Source organism: Apodemus sylvaticus, chromosome 20, assembly GCF_947179515.1.
Source record: "Apodemus sylvaticus chromosome 20, mApoSyl1.1, whole genome shotgun sequence".
Taxonomy (NCBI): Eukaryota; Metazoa; Chordata; class Mammalia; order Rodentia; family Muridae; genus Apodemus; species Apodemus sylvaticus.
The window spans coordinates 11,874,585-11,896,839 of NC_067491.1; the positions used below are offsets into that span (position 1 = coordinate 11,874,585).

At 47.2% G+C, this 22,255-nt stretch overlaps 1 protein-coding gene across 2 annotated transcripts in view; it reads left to right on the forward strand.

The window, feature by feature from the left end:
* Window positions 1-22,255, forward strand: part of Tbk1 (TANK binding kinase 1) — a 38,535-nt gene that overhangs the window by 5,675 nt on the left and 10,605 nt on the right. For both annotated transcript variants that reach the window (XM_052164956.1, XM_052164957.1), the window contains 10 exons: window positions 2,415-2,555; window positions 4,722-4,851; window positions 7,358-7,539; window positions 8,564-8,724; window positions 11,663-11,773; window positions 15,601-15,780; window positions 17,138-17,334; window positions 18,552-18,610; window positions 18,940-19,031; window positions 21,515-21,616. In XM_052164956.1, coding sequence (XP_052020916.1) covers window positions 2,415-2,555; window positions 4,722-4,851; window positions 7,358-7,539; window positions 8,564-8,724; window positions 11,663-11,773; window positions 15,601-15,780; window positions 17,138-17,334; window positions 18,552-18,610; window positions 18,940-19,031; window positions 21,515-21,616 — 1,355 coding nt within the window. The remainder of the gene's footprint in view (window positions 1-2,414; window positions 2,556-4,721; window positions 4,852-7,357; window positions 7,540-8,563; window positions 8,725-11,662; window positions 11,774-15,600; window positions 15,781-17,137; window positions 17,335-18,551; window positions 18,611-18,939; window positions 19,032-21,514; window positions 21,617-22,255) is intronic.

Consider the following 22,255-nt stretch of genomic DNA (forward strand, 5'->3'; position numbering starts at 1 on the left):
GGCTGTCCTGGAACTCACTCTGTAGATCAGGCTGGCCTCAAAACTCAGAAATCTGCCTGCCTCTGCCTCCCAGAGTGCTGGGATTACAGGCATGCGCCACCACCGCCTGGCTAGCAGATAGTTTTATACGCACATGCTTCTGGGGAGAAGAGAAAGGCGACTGGCTCTGTGGAAGGTGAGGTACAGTACAAGGGAGAGGTCACCCTGGATAAAGAGGGAAACTGAGGCTGATTGCAAACCTTGAGGGGAACTTGCTGGTCCCAGGGATTGAAAGAAAGTGGGTGAGCCTAGAAGGGAAGAGTTTAGGGCGAGGTGGAGCTTGTCGTGCTAAAGGTCGCAGCTGTGTGTTGAGGTGCTGTGTGTTATCTGTGACCCGCGGTGGCACGATCTAACCAGGAAGTACCCTCGACCTCAATTCTCAGAGGCCTCCTCACAGACACACATTGGCACAGCTAGTGGAAAAAAATGACAAAATTGAATTGCGTTACTTTGCTAACTTTGACAACAATGTTTGTATGTGGAGTGTAACTTCCCATGTCTCTGTTGTATTTGCGAGTGTTTGGCTCTGAGAGACCCTTGGAGTTTCAGTTTCAATTTCTTCTCTGAAGAGGTTCCCCTTTGACATTAGAGCTGTTAGCGTCTGTGACCTGTATAACTGTCTTTGCCACAAGTGTTTCCATTTCTAAGTTCTGCTTATAGTGTAAGAGATGGTGACCTTTGGGGGATCCACTCTTTACCTTTGGTAGGTCTGGAAGCTCGGTCGAGGGATAAATACATAAAAATTATTTATGTGTGAGAAGACACACTTGGGCTGAGGGTGTATATGCTGAGACACACTTGGGCTGAGGGCACGTGTGTGCTGAGACACACTTGGGCTGAAGGCGTGTGTGCTGAGACACACTTGGGCTGAGGGGGCGTGTGTGCTGAGACACACTTGGGCTGAAGGCGTGTGTGCTGAGACACACTTGGGCTGAGGGCGTGTGTATGCTGAGACACGCTTGGGCTGAGGGTGTGTGTGTGTGTGTGCTGAGACACACTTGGGCTGAGGGCGTGTGTGCTGAGACACACTTGGGCTGAAGGTGTGTGTGCTGAGACACACTTGGGCTGAGGGCGTGTGTATGTTGAGACACACTTGGGCTGAGGGTGTGTGTGTGTGTGTGTGCTGAGACACACTTGGGCTGAGGGGGCGTGTGTGTGCTGAGACATACTTGGGCTGAGGGCGTGTGTGTGCTGAGACACTCTTGGGCTGAGGGTGTGTGTCTGCTGAGACATACTTGGGCTGAGAGGGCGTGTGTGCTGAGACATACTTGGGCTGAGGGGGCGTGTGTGTGCTGAGACACACTTGGGCTGAGGGAGTGTGTGTGTGCTGAGACACACTTGGGCTGAGGGTGTGTATGTGTGCTGAGACACACTTGGGCTGAGGGTGTGTGTGTGTTGAGACACACTTGGGCTGAGGGCGTGTGTGTGTGCTGAGACACACTTGGGCTGAGGGTGTGTGTGTGCTGAGACACACTTGGGCTGAGTGTGTGTGTGTGCTGAGACACTTGGGCTGAGGGTGTGTGTGTGCTGAGACACACTTGGGCTGAGGGTGTGTGTGTGCTGAGACACTTGGGCTGAGGGTGTGTGTGTGCTGAGACACACTTGGGCTGAGGGAGTGTGTGTGTGCTGAGACACACTTGGGCTGAGGGCGTGTGTGTGCTGAGACACTTGGGCTGAGGGTGTGTGTGTGCTGAGACACACTTGGGCTGAGGGGGCGTGTGTGCTGAGACACACTTGGGCCGAGGGGGCATGTGTGTGCTGAGACACACTTGGGCTGAGAGTGTGTGTGCTGAGACACACTTGGGCTGAGGGGGCGTGTGTGCTGAGACACACTTGGGCTGAGAGTGTGTGTGCTGAGGCACACTTGGGCTGAGGGGGCGTGTGTGCTGAGACACACTTGGGCTGAGAGTGTGTGTGCTGAGGCACACTTGGGCTGAGGGGGCGTGTGTGTGTGCTGAGACACACTTGGGCTGAGGGGGCGTGTGTGTGCTGAGGCACACTTGGGCTGAGGGAGTGTGTGTGCTGAGACACTTGGGCTGAGGGTGTGTGTGTGCTGAGACACACTTGGGCTGAGGGGGCGTGTGTGCTGAGACACACTTGGGCCGAGGGGGCATGTGTGTGCTGAGACACACTTGGGCTGAGAGTGTGTGTGCTGAGACACACTTGGGCTGAGGGGGCGTGTGTGCTGAGACACACTTGGGCTGAGAGTGTGTGTGCTGAGGCACACTTGGGCTGAGGGGGCGTGTGTGTGTGCTGAGACACACTTGGGCTGAGGGAGTGTGTGTGCTGAGACACACTTGGGCTGAGGGAGTGTGTGTGCTGAGGGGATACAGGTTGCCAGCATGCCATCACTGACTCGTTCTTGTTTCTTTTAGAAAACTGGTGATCTCTATGCTGTCAAAGTATTTAATAACATAAGCTTCCTTCGCCCAGTGGATGTCCAAATGAGAGAATTTGAAGTGTTAAAAAAACTCAATCACAAAAACATTGTCAAATTATTTGCTATTGAAGAAGAGGTAAGTACTCAGGCTTGTGTTGTGTTGTGTTGTCTACTCAGAAGACAGGACCTAGGAAAGGGTTCCAGACACCGCAGGATTCATGGCTCCTATGAGAGTGTTCCATCCGCACACTTCTCTAATGCAAACAGTGTCACGAGGATGGAAGCAGAAAGAAGAAAGACAGGTGTCAAATTAGGCACCTTTAACCCCAGCACCTGGGAGGCAGAGGCAGGCAGGTTTCTGAGTTTGAGGCCAGCCTGATCTACAGAGTGAGTTCCAGGACAGCCAGGGCTACACAGAGAAACCCTGTCTCAGAAACAAACAGCCAGGCGGTGGTGGCGCATGCCTTTAATCCCAGTACTTGGGAAGCAGAGGCAGGCAGATTTCTCAGTTCAAGGCCAGCCTGATCTACAGAGTGAGTTCCAGGACAGCCAGAGCTACACAGAGAAACCCTTGGGGGGGGGGGGGACCTGGGGAAAAAAACCAAACAAACAAAATCAGTTTCTTGTATTATTTATGTGAAAAAGAAAAGAAAAACTAACTAAAGTAAAATTCACATAATTATAGAAAGACCAGGCTCTGGAGAATAGTTCAGGGCTAAAGAGAACTGGCCACTCTTCCAGAGGTCTGGTTTCAGTTCCCACACCAGGCCCTTCAAACAACCTGTGAGCCCAGCGTCAGCAGGTCCCAGACACTGCGAGCCAGACACTTGGGTGCCCACACACATACATGTCAATAAGGAATAAAATGTGTTACAACAAAACAAAAAGACAGTGACAGAAAAATGAGAAAACTCACAGTAATTTAGAGATTAACATCTTAATTAGAAAGATCTTGGGGAGAATGGCTAAAATTAAGTGTACCATTAGGAAAACTATTCGAGATAATGAAGCAGAGATCCTACTCTTAGATGTGGCTGTTCAGTAAAGATCTTCTTAAAATAGTGTTGTACACTCCTTTCCCTGGTGACCTCGTTCTGAGTCATTATTTCTTAGGGTTGATCAAGTATCAATTAGAGTTAGTGTGTTAAGGTGTGAATTGGTGCCCTCCTAGTAACGACTGCTTGAGAAGCTGTGTGAGTACGGCGCACAGCGGCTCGCTGCCCGGCGTGGCCAGGCTCAGACCAGGCGTGGCACTGCTTGTCTCTTAGCTGAGGTGGGGATGACCAAGCCAGGCCTTTGAACTCTTCTGCCGTCTTGTTTCTTTCTCTGTTTTCCTCAAGTTTGGTTTTTATTTTGAGTTCTGTGTTATGTGTATGTGTATTGAGTACATGTATGTACTGGTCAGGTATCCTTGCGAGCAGAAGAGGGCGGGCAGCAGGTCCTCTGGTGGGCACTGCAGGAGTCGAAAGCTCTCTGATGGAAGTTCAGCCCCCACCCTCCCTCGGAGGAGCAGCGCACGCTCTTAACCTCTGAGCGCCTCGCCGCTAGCTGATCATTTTCATGGCTAGGACTCCATTTCGTGAAGTAAAAGTACTTAGTGTAAGAAGGAGATTTGTCCTAAATATGTTGTTATGCAAAAAAACCTAAATGATTTGAACAAAAGCATTAACACTGCCACTATGAGATTTGCCTAGTTTTCACTGACTCACCTTCCACACGAACTGAACTTTAGTTTATAAGTGATATGATCTATCTATCTATGAAGATTTATGTTTTATTTACATCTGTATGCTCACGTGTGTTCTAGTGTCTGGGGAGAACAAGACAGTGATGGAGCCCCCAGAGCTGGAGTTATGTGAGCCACCCCGTGTGGTGCCTGGGTGTGTGAGCCTCCCCGTGTGGTGCCTGGGTGGTGTGAGCCCCTCCCCGTGTGGTGCCTGGGTGGTGTGAGCCCCTCCCCGTGTGGTGCCTGGGTGTGTGAGCCTCCCCGTGCGGCGCCTGGGTGGTGTGAGCCTCCCCGTGTGGTGCTGGCATCCCAGCACAGGTCCTCCTTATGAGAGCTCATAATCGCTGAGCTATCTCCAGCCCCTCAGCTTTATGTAATAGCAGTTTGGAAGCCATTATTATACAGATATAGCATTTTCTCAGTCCCGGTGAACAAGTTCTTAGTAACTTTGCCATTGTAGCGTGTCCTGCACTGGAATGAGGTCTGGTAGGCAGGTACTGCCTAGAGTCAGCCGGCTTTGGTCTTGTTCGTTTTCCTGTGGATTCTCAGTTAGTAACCTTTTTTTTCTTTTTCCAGACAACAACAAGACATAAAGTACTTATTATGGAATTCTGTCCCTGTGGGAGTTTATATACTGTTTTAGAGGAGCCATCCAATGCCTATGGACTTCCAGAATCAGAATTTTTAATTGTTTTACGAGATGTGGGTATGTTTATATGATTTTATATTTGTGTTTGCTTATATGGTTTCATGCATATATTATTTAAAGATACAGAATGAAAAAAATAATTCCCTACATTCAAAACAAAAAGCTCTTGTTCAGTTTTTTCTAGGAAACCACACTAAAAGCACAAGTGCATAAAAGAAAAATTAGATAAATTGGACTTTAGCAGCATTAAAAACTTACTTTAGGACTCGAGACAGGGCTAAGCAGTGGACCACACCTCTGCCCGCCGGAGGACCCAAGCTGAGTTCCCGGCCCCCACAGGGCTGCTCCCAGCCGGTCTGCTAGTGGCCTTCCCTGGCCTCCACAGGGACTAGGCATTTAGTGTACAGCTCTTCATGCAGGCAGAGCACACATACATAAAATAAACAAAAAATTAAAACCACAGCTTATTTGCGATGATAATTGAAAAGAGAGCCCATAAAGCAGAAAGTGTTTGAAGATTACACATGTTGTATGTTGTCCAGACGCCCTGCCCAAAAGACAACTTTAGAATTTGTCACAGGGTTTGACCAGACATTTGTCAAAAAGCATGGATAGACAGATGTTGGACAAGTGGACTAAACAGTACTCATCACCGTTAATCGTTGAGGCAGTTCTAAGGAAAATCAACTTCCTACCATGAAGATGGACTGCTTGGCAGACCAAGAGCAAGCGTTGGCAGAGTGGAGAGGTGGCTTTGCCTCGCACGGCACCGCTGTAGGGTTGTGCAGTAATGCAGCCCTTTAGACAGCAGTCCTAACAGTTCCAGAAGACTGAATACAAACTAACTATGCTGTGGCGATTCTGACAGGCATGCCCAAAAAGCTAAAAACACAGCCACATAAAATGTTACATATCTGTGTCCATTGAAGCACTATTCAAAATGGCCAAAAAATAAAATAAAATCAAAACAACCCAAATATCAACTGACAAATAGATTAAGATATTTTATAGCTGTATAATAAGAGTACTACTCATTCATGGAAGAAATGGAGCCACGTGAGGTAAGGGAAGTACATGTTTCCAGCACTTGGGAGGTGGAAGCAGTTTTTTCTAGTTTGGTGTTTTTTGTTGCTGTGTTGCCCACGGTGACTGAAAGTACTGGGGAGGGAAGGGTTGGCTTGGCTTCCGGTTCCTGATCACAGGCCTCTCTGAGTGAGGGAAGCCACAGCAGGAACTGGATGGACTGTGGAGGAACACCCTTGATCTCTCTCGATCGCTCAGGCTCGGTTTCAGGGCGGCACTGCCCACAGTGGACTAGGCCCTTCCACATCACTAGTAATCAAGATGCCACAGACATGGCTAAAGGTCAGTCTGATGGAGGCCTGTACCCACCAACCGAGGCTTCCTCTTCCCTCTTGATTCTAGTTTGTGTCAAGTGGGCAAGAACTAACCACACATACATATAAAAAATAAATACATCCCTTAATTAAAAAGCAACAAATGAAATCTTGACATATGCTAAAATGAGGCTGAGACAGAAATGGAAGAAGCAGGAGACAAATCAGAGTATCACACAGTCCCAACCACATGATGTGTCAATCCAGAGACAAATAGCAGGCGAGTGACTGCAGAGTCTGACAGCGCCTCCTAGTGGCTGTACTGCTAGGCCAGGTGGAAACAATTTTTATTTGGAGCATGAGAACAATGTGCGGTTAATAGTGACAGTTGTACAACTCTATTAAAAACTATTAAATGGTACACTTCCTAAATGAATGGCAAGGTATGTGTATATAAATGACTATTTTTAAAAGACAAATGAAATAACTCTTGGAAAGAAATGAGTCAAATGTTTGAGGAGCTGAAGATGGAGAGTCTGTGATGTCAGCTGATGCCTGCCCGTCAGCCCCACAGCTCAGCTGCCACAGCGCCAGGCCCTTTCCTCTGGAGAGGACAGAGACTGCCTGGTACTGTCACCGGAAGGAAGCCATCTTTATCGGTCACACTGCGTCCGCCCCCCTGCTACTCATTTACTGTTTTCTATGTTGAAGCCAGTTTATTTCTTGTGACTTTTTTCCCCAAAATAAAGCAAGGTGGCAAGGTGGCACTCAGCTTTAAGCCCAGCCCGGGGGGGGGGGGGGGGGAGCGGGGGGGTGTCTTCGTGAGTTCAAGGACAGCCTGGGCTGTCGTCTCAGAAACAACGACAAAGTGTAAAACTGGTGAAAGATGGCCGTCTGTGGGAGTTGTCTGTGTCACCAGAGTATCAGGAGGCCACAGCTTCGAGACTCTTTGGTCCATTTGCCCAATAATTACCAAAGACAGCACAATTCCGTGGACCATAATTCTTACTAAAACTTCTTGTGAAACATAAGAATGTCACACACTTGTGCCTAGGGAGTGTGAGTGTGGGCATTGTACAGAGGGGGATAGAATAGAAGGACCTCAAGCCAGCTTGTACAAAGCTGTACGTTTGGGTGAGGGTGAATGCATCCTGTCCGTGAGTTTGGGACTCGTGTACAGATGGAGGCTGACATTAAGATTCCTTGTTTTGTATTTACTGCTGAAGTGGGCGGAATGAATCACCTCCGAGAGAACGGTATAGTGCACCGTGACATCAAGCCAGGAAACATCATGCGCGTCATAGGGGAAGACGGGCAGTCTGTGTACAAACTCACAGACTTCGGGGCCGCCAGGGAGCTGGAGGACGATGAACAGTTTGTGTCTCTGTACGGCACAGAAGAGTACTTGGTAAGTCACGCGCTATTGGTGATTTCGTTTAATAACCAGATGGGTGTATTATACGTGGAGCTACTGGTCACAGGCCTATAAAGTATTCCATAATTATTGTTTTCTGTTCCGATGGATATGGTGTGTAATAAGGAAATTAGGAATTGATTTCTAACTATACTGTCATTTTCTGTTGGACAATCTCAGAAGTTGTCCCAGCTGTGGTGACTCACAGCTTTGATCCAGCACTCGAGAGGCAGGAGCAAGAGAATAGGTACAATTTCAGGGCTAACCAGATCTACATAGAACATTCGGGATCAGCACGGGCTAAATAGTGAAACCCTAACTCAAAACAAAAAAGCCAGCAATAAACATTCTTGATAGTTTTACAGTTATATACTAAATCAATGGATTTGTTTTATTTATTTTTATTTTATGTGCATTGATGTTTACCTGCCTGCATGTCTGTGTGAAAGTGTCAGGAGCCCCTGGAACTTAAGTTTGTGAACAGCTATGTGGGTGCTGGGAATGTAACCTGGGACTTTAGGAGAGCAGCCACTAGTCGTAAGCACTGAGCCGTCTCCACGGCCCCAGTGCATGGGTCTATCTGTACAAGAAGAGGCACAGGAGACTTGAGAAGCCCCTGGCCAGGAAAGGCCCCAGTGTGGGCGGGCTCAGTACAGTGAAGAAGGGGTCTGCTTTGATGGGATGCAGCAAATTAGGTCATTGCCACAAAGGAGGGCGGGGTCTGTCTAGAGTTGATGAGCTTACATTCTTATTACATGTGTGTTCTATGGCGCCCCATAGGAGTCAGGACACCTTGTGGCGGTTACCGCTCTCCTTTTACCATGGAGGTCCCAGAAATTGAACTCAGGGTCACCAGACTTGCTTGCAGGCACCTTTACCCACTGAGGCCATCTCCCCAGCCCAAATCAGTCTTTTGAGAATGGAAAAGTGAAATTATTATGAAACGTGATAGGACTTGTAGCATTGTTGAATACTAGTTTCATACTCCGTACGTCACCAGCCTGTGCCTTCTCTTTAGCACCCGGACATGTATGAGAGGGCAGTGCTGAGAAAGGACCATCAGAAGAAGTACGGGGCGACCGTTGATCTGTGGAGTGTGGGCGTGACATTCTACCACGCAGCCACGGGCTCGCTGCCCTTCAGACCCTTCGAGGGGCCTCGGAGGAACAAAGAAGTCATGTACGTGTCTGCGTCTGAACTTCCAGGTCATTCCTACTGTGTATATTAACTTACTGCTCCAGATGTTTGAGGGAGCTTTTTCTAATACTTCATGCTTCCTGGCCTTTGCAAGAATGTAACCTTCTAAAAATGTTGTCTTAGATTTCCAAGTCATGTTTAAATGTGTACAAAGTATCAGTGCTATCCAGCCTTGGGCTCAGCATTGCATAACCCCATCTTCTGAGCTCTCCCGCAGCACACTTCGTTTCTGTTTCCCCATGCGCTGAAACACACAAAAATAACGCTACATTCCTACAGAGAACAGGACCAAGGGAAGTCTTCCCTTCCGCTGAACCAAGGGGCTGACCTTTTTAAAAATGGTGTTTTGGACATAATTATTTTTCCGTGTTGCAGGCTCCAACCAAACATAAAGCATTTCAGTTCTGTAGTGAACATTTAAAAATTTTTATTTTGTGTGTATAGTTTGTATGTATAAGTGTTTTCGTGCATGTATGTCTGTGTACCTGGTGCTTAACGAAGCCAAAAGATTGCCTGAAATTGACGTTACAGGTGGTTGTAAACTGTTGTGTTGGTGCAGGGAACTGAACCCAAGTCTTGTGCAAGATGAGGCGGTGCTCTTAACTGCTGAGCCATCTCTCCAGCCCACAGCGTTGTACGCAGTTATACGCTGCCATATCGTTGGAGAAATGATCAGTGCGTGCAGTCTTGAATAGTAAACAAAAAAAATCAAGGAAAAGATAGACTTGTGGAGTGAAGCTTATTGTGCAATTCATCTGAACGCTGTGTGTTAGGGTCTCTGCTGCTGTGGTAACTAGCGCAGTGACCAAAGGCAGACTGGGGAGGAAAGGGTGTTTCATCTGACAGTTCGTTGGCCATTGAGGGCAGTCAGGGCAGGAACAGGGAGGCAGGAGCTGATGCAGAGGCCATGGAGGGTGCTGCTTCCTGGCCAGCTCGGCCTGCTTTCTTAACTATTCAGGGCCACCTGCCTAGGGCGGACACCACCGTGGAGGCCTCGGCCCTCCCTTGTTAATTATTAATTAAGAAAATGCCTTCAGGTTTTCCTGTAGTCGTCTTTCGAGGAGGCATTTTCTGTACTAAGATTTCTTCCTCCCAGACATGCCTAGATTTGTGTCAAGGTGACCAAAACCAGCCAGCACAGTGTGCTTCCTTTTATTTTTAAAAGGACCTGGCAGAGCAGTTGTGCCCCCACCACCCTGAGTGTGGGAGTCCTGTGCATGCCCCCATTCCCAGCTTCTCCTTAGTCACAACTAAAACTGAGCCTTCTTTCTCACCTCAGAAAACTGGTGAAGAAAGAAACGCATTTTTCCTTTAACGTTATTTGAGGAAGCAGATAAAACAAGTTCAGATGGTATATTGGCTTGTCCTGAAGCTTGAGCGTTTGCGTGCGTGCTAGTGGAAGCACTGTGTCTGAACATGGAGACGGTAGCACTAATTGCTCTAAAGTGATGCAGTGTCAGCCTGAACTGCTCTATAGCCACGCCCTTTTGATTAAACCTTCTCCTTAGCAAAGGCCAAGCCCCCTTTGTTTCCTCAGTAAATATAAGCTGTACCCGACGGCTCTTCTGCTCTCATAGATACATTTTAAAGCACTGACAGCTTACGCTGCTCTAAAAATGGATCAGAGTGTGTGTTGCTTGTAAGAAAGGAACCATGACTCACAAGCCACCTGATGGCTCTGGGATGCAAGGCTCTGTGCATCTATTACTGGGATGTCTTCATTTGCACAGACACTGACCTCTGTGCTGGGACTGATGGTAGATGTGGTGTGGCGTCGTTATCAGTGGCTGTCTGACCGTCCTGGAGAGTGGTACCTCCTCTCCCATCAGCCACTCAGCACGCAAGCTCAGTGCGCCTCACGTCAGCACATGATGACAGTTTACATGAAAAGCCTATAGAGATTAAACTTCTGAAGAATTTGCACAGCACAGCAGTGCGGTCGTTAATTCTCCTCCCTTCTGTCTGTGCATTAACCCCTCATCTCCACTTACTCCTCTGCAACATCTCTTTTTTTTTCCGAGACAAGGTTTCTCTGTATAGCCCTGGCTGTCCTGGAACTCACTCTATAGACCAGGCTGGCCTCGAACTCAGAAATCCACCTGCCTCTGCCTCCCAGAGTGCTGGGATTAAAGGTATGCACCACCACCGCCCAGTGCAACATCTCTTAAGGCAAGAACTACAGCCACCTGTGTGGAGGAAGCTACAGTCTGCATCGGTCTGGGTTACTGGTTGGCTCCGGTTTTAAAAAAACATATTGATTTACTCAGAGCACATTTGTGTAACTGGTGAACTAAAAATGATCAGACAGAAACCCTGATGTTGCCGATGTGAGACACTGCTGACTGGAGCTGGATGCATTCATGCAGTACAGAAATTCCCGGCAGGACCCGGTCTGCGGCCCGGGGGCCTGAGGTCTGGCCAGCCTGCTCCTGCCCGTCTGTTCTCACCACACTTGCCAGTGTGGACAGTCGTGTAGAGCATCTCTACTTGTGTCTGTACTTTTTGTCTACATGGAGGATTTTTCTGATACTGCAATATGTATAGTTTTATCTCCTGCATCTTTTAAAAAAAAGTAATTTGATGGCTCATTTTGCAGTAGCCTTATAGTCTACTTGGCTGGGTGAGGTGCTTTTTATAGTCCAGACAGACTCAGATGGACCTTTTTTTGTGTTTGCCTCATTTTTTCAGACGGAAAAATAATTTTGTGAATATCGGACACACTGGGCTCCCAAATGAAAAGTAACTGGTTTGTAGATGGTATTCTCACACCACTGTCCACCTCAGTCGGTCAGAGTACTGATTGTCTCATCGTCACAAAGGGCTCTATAGATGATTGCAGGCGCAAGTGAGGGGAGCTGGCAGTCTGTTAGGCCGTGCTGTAATGACCTGCCTCACCTTATTCTGCTCTTGTTTCTCTAAGGTATAAAATAATCACTGGGAAGCCCTCTGGTGCAATATCTGGAGTACAGAAAGCAGAAAATGGACCAATTGACTGGAGTGGAGACATGCCCCTCTCTTGTAGTCTTTCTCAGTAAGTGTGGTGTACCTAACTGGTGACCTTTAGAACCTTGTGGTTAAACTTTTGTATCCTAAAAATCATAAACACATGCAAATCTTCTAAGCATATTTCCAGGGCTGGCTTTGTTGTTTCTGTCAGTTTTGTTTTTTGAGTCAGGGTCCGCTGTGTAGCCCAGGTTAGCCATGAACTCAGTATGTGACACAGACTGATAATTCTCCTGGCTCTGCCCCCACATGCTGGGGTGACAGGCATGGGTATCACTGCTGGCTTTCTACTCAGCTTTAGTTTGATTAAGTTGAGCCGTGTGATGGCGTGCACTGGTGTGATGCCGTGTGCTGGTGTGATGCTGTGCGCTGTGTGATGCTGTGCGCTGGTGTGATGGCGTGCGCTGGTGTGATGGCGTGCACTGGTGTGATGCCATGCGCTGGTGTGATGGCGTGCGCTGGTGTGATGGCGTGCGCTGGTGTGATGGCATGTGCTGTGTGATGCCGTGCACTGGTGTGATGGTGTACGCTGGTGTGATGGCGTGCACTGGTGTGATGGCGTGTGCTGTGTGATGCCATGCGCTGGTGTGATGGCGTGCACTGGTGTGATGCCGTGCACTGGTGTGATGCCATTCGCTGGTGTGATGTGAACAAACATGCTGAGGTCTAGGCAGGATTTCCTGAGGACACAGGGCGTGCGCTCTTCAGATTGTTCTTCCCAAAGTAGGAATCATACTGATGACTTTTATATTGACTTTCATACTGATGGACCACGAATAGTGGTATAATAGGAGTTAGTTTTTAAAAATTGGACTTAGAAAAGAAAAAGATTAATATTCTCCTTACTTTAAAAAACTAACATTCATTTTATTCAAAGAATACAGAATAAGCATTTTTAGGCCCAGCACAGTGACTCAAACTTTTAATCCCATGGGAAGCAGAAGTAGGAGGATCTTTGTGAGTTCGAGACCAGAACTCTAAGAATTATATCATCAGACAATCACAAAGAAAGAATTGGTTAACAGTAAATTGAAAGTAGCTGGGTGTGGTGGTAACACACCTATAATCTCAACACCTGGGAAGCAGAAGCAGAAGGAGTACCACAAGTTCAAAGCTAGCCTGGGGTACACAATTCTAGGATAGCCTGAGCTGCATGGAGACCCTAACTCAGAAAACAAACTAAAAAGCCAGGTGGGAGTTCGTGCCTATGACCCCAGCATTTGGGCGGCAGGAAGATCGCCGTGGGTTTAAAGCCAGCCTGAGCTACCTAATGGGTTTCAGGATAGCCTAAAGTACAGAATGAGACCCTGTCTCAATCTCCCTCCTACCTCCCCAAGGTAAAAAGAAAAAAAGTAATGGTAACACTTCCCTAAGTTTTATTTTTTACTTTTTTAGAAAATATTTTCTGAAGTAAACTCATGTAACTAGATTTGCCAAAAGAAGTGTGTTATGTCACACACTGTAACTATAAAGAGCAGAACTTTACAGTTACAGTGACTTGTGTTATATTTGAATTAGGAAATGTTACTCTTCGGGACCTCGGGGAATCTGAGAGTGTACTGGCTCAGGCAGGGATCTTGTGATAGTTATTACTGTGTTCCCCAGTCAGTGACCTCACGGTGAGCTGCAGACAACGGCTCAGTTCTAGAGGGAAGCAAACCTCGCCCACCACTGCTGAGAAATCTTTCATCACAATTACAACATTTCAAAAGTTGCTTTTTGTAACTTTTGTTTGTGTTAAATAATACAATTTTAAGTCAAGTGGAACAGTGAAAACTACTACTCAGAGTGTAGTGACCTGAGAAAGAAAAGTGCGAGTTAGCCATCCTCCATCCTGCGTTACTCATTCTCCGTCCTCCATCCTATGTCAGCAGTCCTCCATCATCTGTCCTGTGCCCTCCGTCCTCCATCCTGTGTCAGCCGTCCTCCATCCTGTGCCCTCCGTCCTCCATCCTGTGTCAGCTATCCTCCATCCTGTGTTAGCGGTCCTCCGTCATGTGTCAGCCGTCCTCCATCCTGTGTCAGCTGTCCTCCGTCCTGTGTCAGCCATCCTCCATCCTGTGTTAGCCATCCTCCATCCTGTGTCAGCTGTCCTCTCCTCCGTCCTGTGTCAGCCGTCCTCCGTCCTGTGTCAGCCGTCCTCCGTCCTGTGTCAGCCGTCCTCCATCCTGTGTCAGCTGTCCTCTCCTCCGTCCTGTGTCAGCCGTCCTCCGTCCTGTGTCAGCTGTCCTCCGTCCTGTGTCAGCTGTCCTCCGTCCTGTGTCACCCGTCCTCCATCCTGTGCCCTCCGTCCTCCATCCTGTGCCCTCCGTCCTCCATCCTGTGTTAGCCGTCCTCCGTCCTGTGTCAGCTGTCCTCCATCCTGTGTTAGCCATCCTCCATCCTGTGTCAGCCGTCCTACGTCCTGTGTCAGCCGTCCTCTCCTCCGTCCTGTGTCACCCGTCCTCCGTCCTGTGCCCTCCGTCCTACGTCCTGTGTCACCCGTCCTCTGTCCTGTGTCACCCGTCCTCCGTCCTGTGTCACCCGTCCTCTGTCCTGTGTCAGCCGTCCTACGTCCTGTGCCAGCTGTCCTCCATCCTGTGTCACCCGTCCTCCGTCCTGTGTCAGCTGTCCTCCGTCCTGTGTCAGCCGTCCTCCGTCCTGTGTCAGCCGTCCTCTCCTCCGTCCTGCGTCAGCCGTCCTCCGTCCTGTGTCACCCGTCCTCCGTCCTGTGTCAGCTGTCCTCCATCCTGTGTCACCCGTCCTCCGTCCTGTGTCAGCCGTCCTCCGTCCTGTGTCAGCCGTCCTCCGTCCTGTGCCCTCCGTCCTCCGTCCTGTGTCACCCGTCCTCCGTCCTGTGTCACCCGTCCTCCGTCCTGTGTCAGCTGTCCTCCATCCTGTGTCACCCGTCCTCCGTCCTGTGTCAGCTGTCCTCCGTCCTGTGTCACCCGTCCTCCGTCCTGTGTCACCCGTCCTCCGTCCTGTGTCACCCGTCCTCCGTCCTGTGTCACCCGTCCTCCGTCCTGCGTCACCCGTCCTCCGTCCTGTGTCATCCGTCCTCCGTCCTGTGTTAGCCGTCCTCCGTCCTGTGTCAGCCGTCCTCCGTCCTGTGTCAGCTGTCCTCTCCTCCGTCCTGTGTCACCCGTCCTCCGTCCTGTGTCACCCGTCCTCCGTCCTGTGTCACCCGTCCTCCGTCCTGTGTTAGCCGTCCTCCGTCCTGTGTCAGCCGTCCTCCGTCCTGTGTCAGCTGTCCTCAAGGCTGCATAGCCAGCCAGCCACAGGGAGGAGCTGAGCCTTCTGGGAAGTTGGTATGGGAAATGCTGCAGAGTCATGATACCATAAATGGGAAATCCCACACATCTCCACATGTGCAACCAGAATGTGGACTCACTAAAAAGACTGAAAGCCTTCAAGCCATGTATATTGTGAATATGTGAAACAAATTACATATTTGGACTTGGATCTAATCCCCTGATAATCTCATATGTACAAATACCCCCAAAATCTATGAAAAAAAAATCTAAAGCTCCACCATTTTTGGTTCCAGATATTTTAGACAAAGGATATACAGTCTATAAAATACTATGAATTTGTCTTAGTGTTTTACTGCTGTGAAGAGACACCATGGCCAAGGCAACACTTATAAAGAAAGTGTTAGTGTTGGGGCTGCAGTTACAGGGAGAGAAAGAGAGCAGAGCAGCACCTTCTAAGCCTCTCCTGATGCTACTGTCCATGGTGACTGAGTCTTCAAACCTGTGAGCCTGGGGGCCGTCCTATCACACAGCGCACAAGTCCTTTGATTCGTGTTTTCTCTGTAGATGTGGCTTTGTACTATGATACTTTCTCTTCAAATAATTTTTTAAAATACTATTTTAGGGGTCTTCAAACACTGCTTACCCCAGTTCTTGCAAACATACTTGAAGCTGATCAGGAGAAGTGCTGGGGTTTTGACCAGTTCTTTGCAGAGACTAGTGATGTACTTCACCGGATGGTAATCCATGTTTTTTCGCTACAACACATGACAGCACTCAAGATTTATATTCATAGCTATAACACGTAAGTGACTCTGCATTTTTGTCCTGTCTGTGATTGTGTAATGTACTCTATTGCATAATGTCATAAACATCTCTTAAACCAGGAAAACAAATAGAAAAAAAATGCCTTACCTTCACAAATAGCATGTCTCATTAGTAAAACTACATTTAAGTACTTAGTAAAGTCCTGATCCTTATTGGAAATAAAAAGAATTAATTTTCTTAAATGTATAACTAAGTTACTTTGTACTGAAACTGCAAGTTTGACAGAGCTGATTCTATGACTTCTTTCAAGTGCTATGTATTTATAAAAATGAGCTGTTTTATTAAAGATATAGCCTAAGTCTTAATATAGTGGAGTTCTAAATCTAGTTTAGTTTGATTTGTATAGTTAACATAAAACACTTTGGATATTGAAGAAATATTCACTATTTGTTTTGCATAAATGAAAACATACCATGGGATTTTCTTAACTCTCGTGTAATAAGGCTGCATATGACTAAGGGTATACCTGCATGTCAAACCAGGGAAAGGGTTAGAGGATTGTATCAGAGTAAATGTATTTAGTGGTGACAGTTTACTATGTAGCAAGGTGCTATCACTGAGGGAACCTGGGTGGAGGGGCAGGCATCTGCCTCCATTATTTCTTATAACTGCATAATGCAGTTAGTAATCCTAGTACTTGGAAGAACGGGGCAGGAGAGTCATCCTGAGTTCAAAGCCAGCCTGGTCTACATAGGGAGTTCCAGGCTGGCCAGTACAGTATATGGTGAAACTTGGTCTCAGAAAACAACACCCCCCAAACAAAAAAAAGAAAGAAAAGAAAAAAGAATCAGATTTGTTCTTTGCACTTTAGTCTGTTTGACAGACGTTAAGTAATAGTTTTGATGTCTCAAAATCCATGGACAGAAGGCCGGGAGTCGGCTTAGTGATCCGAGCACTGAGGAGGACCCAGGTGTGATTCTCAGCACCCACTTGGGTCTTTATAGCCGAGTCACCTGGTGCTATTGTTATATGTAAGACATCCCCTTGAGCTTAATTAGCCATCCAAGCCTGAGCCAGGGAAAAGGGGGCTTGCAGTAGGCCTCATTGCAGCGTTCACTTCTGTGCTTCTGTTCTCTTCTAAAAGTTCATTCTGAGAATACTCTAATTTCTTAGTGTATTTTTAAAAGTCAAGTAGTTGCGTTTCGAGCCATGTTCTTGGTCTTCAGCATAAAGTTGGCTTGGGTTAGATGGATTCCATACTGGGCCTTTTTGGTGTCCTTATCAACAAGGCAGTGTGAGACCTGGAAGCGAGCGAGCGAGCGGTGCTGGCCCTGTACGATTTCCGGCTAGCTCTACCCTGCACTCTGACATTCCTTCTTGAACTCCCCTCACAGGGCTGCTGTGTTCCATGAACTGGTCTATAAACAAACCAAGATTGTTTCTTCAAATCAAGAACTTATCTACGAAGGACGACGCTTAGTCCTAGAACATGGAAGACTAGCCCAGCATTTCCCTAAAACCACAGAGGAAAATCCCATCTTTGTCACAAGCCGGGAACAACTCAATTCCATAGGACTAAGATATGAAAAAAGTAAGCTGTCTTTTTATCACACTTTAAATGGTCATTAAAAAGCAAACATCTGCCGGGTGGTGGCACATGCCTTTAATCCCAGCACTTAGAAGGCAGAGGCAGGTGGATTTCTGAGTTGGAGGCCAACCTGGTCTACAGAGTGAGTTCCAGGACAGCCAGGGCTACACAGAGAAACCCTGTCTCGAAGAAAAACAAAACAAAACAAACAAACAAACAAAAAGCAAACATCTGTCATTGTAAAACTGATGCTTTCTATGAAACTGACATTGGTTTTGATATAAAGCTTTCTATAAATGTTGATATTTCATATATTAGTTTATAAAGATTACAAAATTGAAAAGCCTTGTAATTTTCTTTAATTTTACTTCAATATTTTGTTTCGTGAAGTGATGGTTTGTTGTGGTTTACTGTAACTTCTTTTGGGATTTTGATAACTCCCAAAATAACATTCCCATCATAACTTTCAGCCAATATTATTCTAACCAGTGTACATTCTTCAGAGTTAAGAAAAAAGTAGATCTGCATCTTTGAAATTATTTAAAATGTGTTTAACCAGAGTTTTGCAACCATTTGAGACTTGAATATTAAGACAAGTATGGATTTCATTGTGTTAAATATATTTAATAAGAAATGAGGCTTGGAGTGGTGGCTCCCTGGGTAAAGACACTTGTCACGGAAGCCTGGTGCCTGTTCAATGGCAGAACTCTGGAGGTGGAAGGAGAGAGCAGCTCCATACAGTTGTCCCTGGCTTCTGCACTGCGCCATAGTGTGTGTGCGTGCGTACGTACGTGCGCACGAGCACTCAGTGACTGCTTAGGAAGTGAACACTATTGTCTCAAGGGGTGTGTGTGTGTGTGTGTGTGTGTGTGTGTGTAGGCAGAAGGCCAGAGGAGGACTTAACTCTGTCCTCTGCCTATCCCCTTGAGACAAGGGCTCTTGTCATTTTTCAGCTAGGCAGGCCAGCCAGTCTCCTCCCGTCAGTGCGAGGATCACACACACACACACTGAGCTGCTGCCCCTGCAGCTTTTCCGTAGGTGCTGGGTCAGGTGTTCTGGCCCAGCCACCCAGCATCTCCCTAGCCTTCTCTAAAGCCATGGAGAGGACTGGAGAGAGTTGCCTCACACGTGTAATTTACACATCTCCTTGTCATAAAGAAGGCAACCATTTATCCAAACATTCTTATTTCTAATTCTAAGTCTTTTACTTCATATTTCAGTTTCCCTGCCTAAAATACACCCACGTTATGATCTGGATGGGGATGCCAGCATGGCCAAGGTCAGTGTTCTGACGAGTTACCGGTAGGCTCACTCATCAGTGTGCTGTGTCTCTGGGTGACTTAGGAGAACATTGTCTTAAAGTATTTATTACCCACTCCGAGTTGTTTCTCATTCTAATGTCCTTTATTGAACTCAGTAAGAGGAAATGCTCTCCACTGAAACATTTATATAATGTTAATAGCTAAAATGTTTGTTATAGCTATATCTGTCTAGCTGTCAGACACTGGTAGTTTATTTTCCTGATGAAAATACAAAAGTCTGCAATGTTTTAAGTTTCTCGTACCTTGTCTACTGTCAGCAGCAAATCCTAACTTTGTCTCTCACTAGGCAGTGACCGGGGTTGTGTGCTATGCCTGTAGGACGGCCAGTACCCTGCTGCTGTATCAGGAATTAATGCGGAAGGGGGTACGGTGGTTGATGTAAGTAACAAGATGCAATCCTATACGCATCCTTCCCTCTGATTCGCTAAGCCAGGGGCGGCACCACACCCCTCTGCCACTGCCTGCAGGGGTCCTGACTTGATTTGGTTGCCTCTCACCTCTCACAGGCAGCACTATTTCTGTTGACTTCCTGCAGTTACGTAGAGACATGCAGGACAGACTGTGCTGTGACCTGCATGGCTCTCTGAGTGCAGTTCGCGGACTGTGGCGGTGCTCATTTGCTGTCTTGCTTCTTTTTTCTTTTTTTTTTTTCCTAAGATATGTGTATTGTGTATAGTGTTCTGTCTGCATATATGCCTGCATGCCAGAAAAGGATCTCAGATGGTTGTGAGCCACCATGTGGGTGCTGGGATTTGAACTCAGGATCTCTGGAAGAGTAGTTAAGAGTAGTGCTCTTAACCTCTGAGTCGTCTCTCCAGCCCTTGGAAGACTTTGATTGACATATTCAGCAGTCAGTTTTCTGGGGATTCCTCCAGTTCCTACCTTTGCATGCACATGACTTGAACAGAACTATTGAGCTATAATTCCTAACTATGTAATTCACCCATTTAAAGTGTACAGTGTGGCACAGGGTGGCGGAAGCCCCCCAGCCTCCTGAGATCGGACCATTCTGTGACTTCAGAAGTCCTGTGCCCAGTGGCCTTTACCCCCACTCCTGCAGCCCCTCCAGGTCACTGATACACCACCTCTGCATAGATTTGCCTGCCTTAGACCTTTCATGAAGATTGACCCAATGAAATAGTCTCCTGAAAATCATCTTAGGAACTCCAAGTGTTAGGTTGGGGATGCACTTAGGTGGTAAAGTACTCGAAAGGATGAGGATGGGAGTTCCACTTGGAGCCCAGACTTTTTTTTTTTTTGAAGGAAGCGGGGCGTTGTGGCATAGGCTTACAATCCACCCCTGAGAGAGCAGACCAGCAGCCACTCCGCCTTTCTGCCCGCCAGCCTAGTTTGCAAGACCCAGTCTCAGAGAAAGACCCTTCTGAAAAAAGAGGTGGTGGTACTGGAGGGAAGACTCCTGGCCTCCGTCCGCCGTCGCCTTCCCGTCTCCTCCTCTCCCTCACCCTCACCCCCCCATCTTTCTTTCAAGAGCTGTGCTGTGGCTGCACACATCATCTGTTCTTTGTGCTTCCCTCAGACATGCAGTGACCTGGATGCCAGAGGCACTGGGTGTGCTTCCCTGGCTCAGCTCGCTGCGTTGCTTGTGACAGCCCACGTCTGCACACACCATTCGTTGTTGCACAGATGTGTGCTTGTGTACTCTTTTTTTTATTATTATTATTTTTTATTTTTGTTTGTTTTTGGATTTGGTTTTTTTTCAAGACAGGGTTTCTCTGTATAGCCCTGGCTGTCCTGGAACTCACTCTGTAGACCAGGCTGGCCTCGAACTCAGAAATCCGCCTGCCTCTGCCTCCCAGAGTGCTGGGATTACAGGCGTGCGCCACCACCACCCGGCTGCGTGTGTACTCTTGAATCATTCCTACTCCGGGTTCTTGGTTTTTCAGTCACTGGCTTGCCAGGTAGCCCAGACTGGTCTCAGATTTGTAATCTTCCCGCCTCTCCCTCCCAGGTGCTAGGACGACAGGCATTTTGCTAGGTCGGTTGGTCTTAGTATCTTCGGTTTCCAGCAGTTAGTGTTGTGTCAAACAGAGCACACAGCCTTGTGCCTATAGCAGCTGCAGCTGTCATGTGGTCACAGGCTGCTGCAGAAAGCTCTGCTTGAGGGGTAGCTAGTGCTGAGGCTGCTGTTTGCTGTGTGTCTAGAATGAAATATGCTAGTATAAGTGGCAATCGCTTTTCCTCTTTTTCTGTCACCAGTCAATGGTTCAGTGTTTTTTTCCTTTTTTATTTATTATAGTTTAAGTTTTAAAAAGCTTTTCATGTAGCCCACCATGTCAGGTTTTCTTTTAGAGGTCCCCAAGGTGCATTAGACTTCATTAACACATGTGACGTCCTCTTTATCTTTTATTTTTAATTGCTCTAAAAGTAATTCATAAACCATAAAGGCCAGACTTTGGGCCTTGTTTGCTGATTGCTGTTGTAGTTGAAGGAAGCCTTTACTGTTCGTGTTCACTGTGCCGTCCTCTTTCAGAGATCACTGTGCCATAAGTAGCAAAATTAACTTACTGACATAAATGTCATGAGACTGTTGTCGGCGTTTGATCCTTACTGTAATTTTAGTGCCTTGGGTTTCTAAGCTATAACCTAATTTACTAGTGATAGTCTGTGAAGTATAAATGCCCCAGAAATGGAAGAGTTGTACTTTTTTTTAAATTAAGCCCACTACAAGAGGGTAACAAGCTGGCTGTAGTACTGCCTGGCACAGATAATGCTCTTAATGATACCTTAAAAAGTATGATCTAGCATTTGAAATTTGTGAAGTGCGTTTAAAATAGAATGTCATTATAATTAGTGGTAGCCCTTGAACAGCATGTGGACTAAGGGCCTTTGTTGTTTTCCAGTGAACTAGTTAAAGATGATTACAACGAGACTGTCCACAAGAAGACCGAAGTTGTGATCACACTGGATTTCTGCATCAGAAACATTGAAAAGACTGTGAAAGTGTGAGTGGGCCACGCCCTGTGGGGACTTGTAGATGCTCAGCTGGGTTTCTGCTAATTCCCTGTCGTGGAGGACGTTCCTGGGCAGCCTGTCCTCATGGCCGCTTCTCAAGGGAGAATAGCAGGTTTCTCACACAGAGTTAGTCCGTCATCTAGCTGGCTTTTCTCCACTTTTCTGCATGACGAGGCAGTGAAGGTGGGATCACCTCTTGTCTGTCTTGGGAGACAGCTGAACAGGAAAGAGAATGTAAGAAGCGGCTTCTGGGCCAGCATTTTGGTAGTATTTTTGGAATCTTAGGAATAACATCTTTTGGGGCCAGTAAGCTGTGTGAGTGGGTAAGGGCGCTTCCTGCACCAGCCTCACGGTGAGCCTGTGCTGGCTCTGGAGCCCACGCATGGCAGCGGAGAACAGCAGCACCACAGTTTGCGGACCTCAGTGTTGCCACAGCCCAGGCCCTGAGCATGCACACACAATGTTAATAATTTAAAGAAATTATAGAATTTTAGCAATGACTTTTAATTTAGTCTTATTTTCTTGTCTCTAAGAATGTATTTTGCAACAATGATACTTTAAATGGCGTTTCAGAATACATTATACTTCAGGGAAATATAGTAAATGTAGTCAGTATGTATAACTGGCGT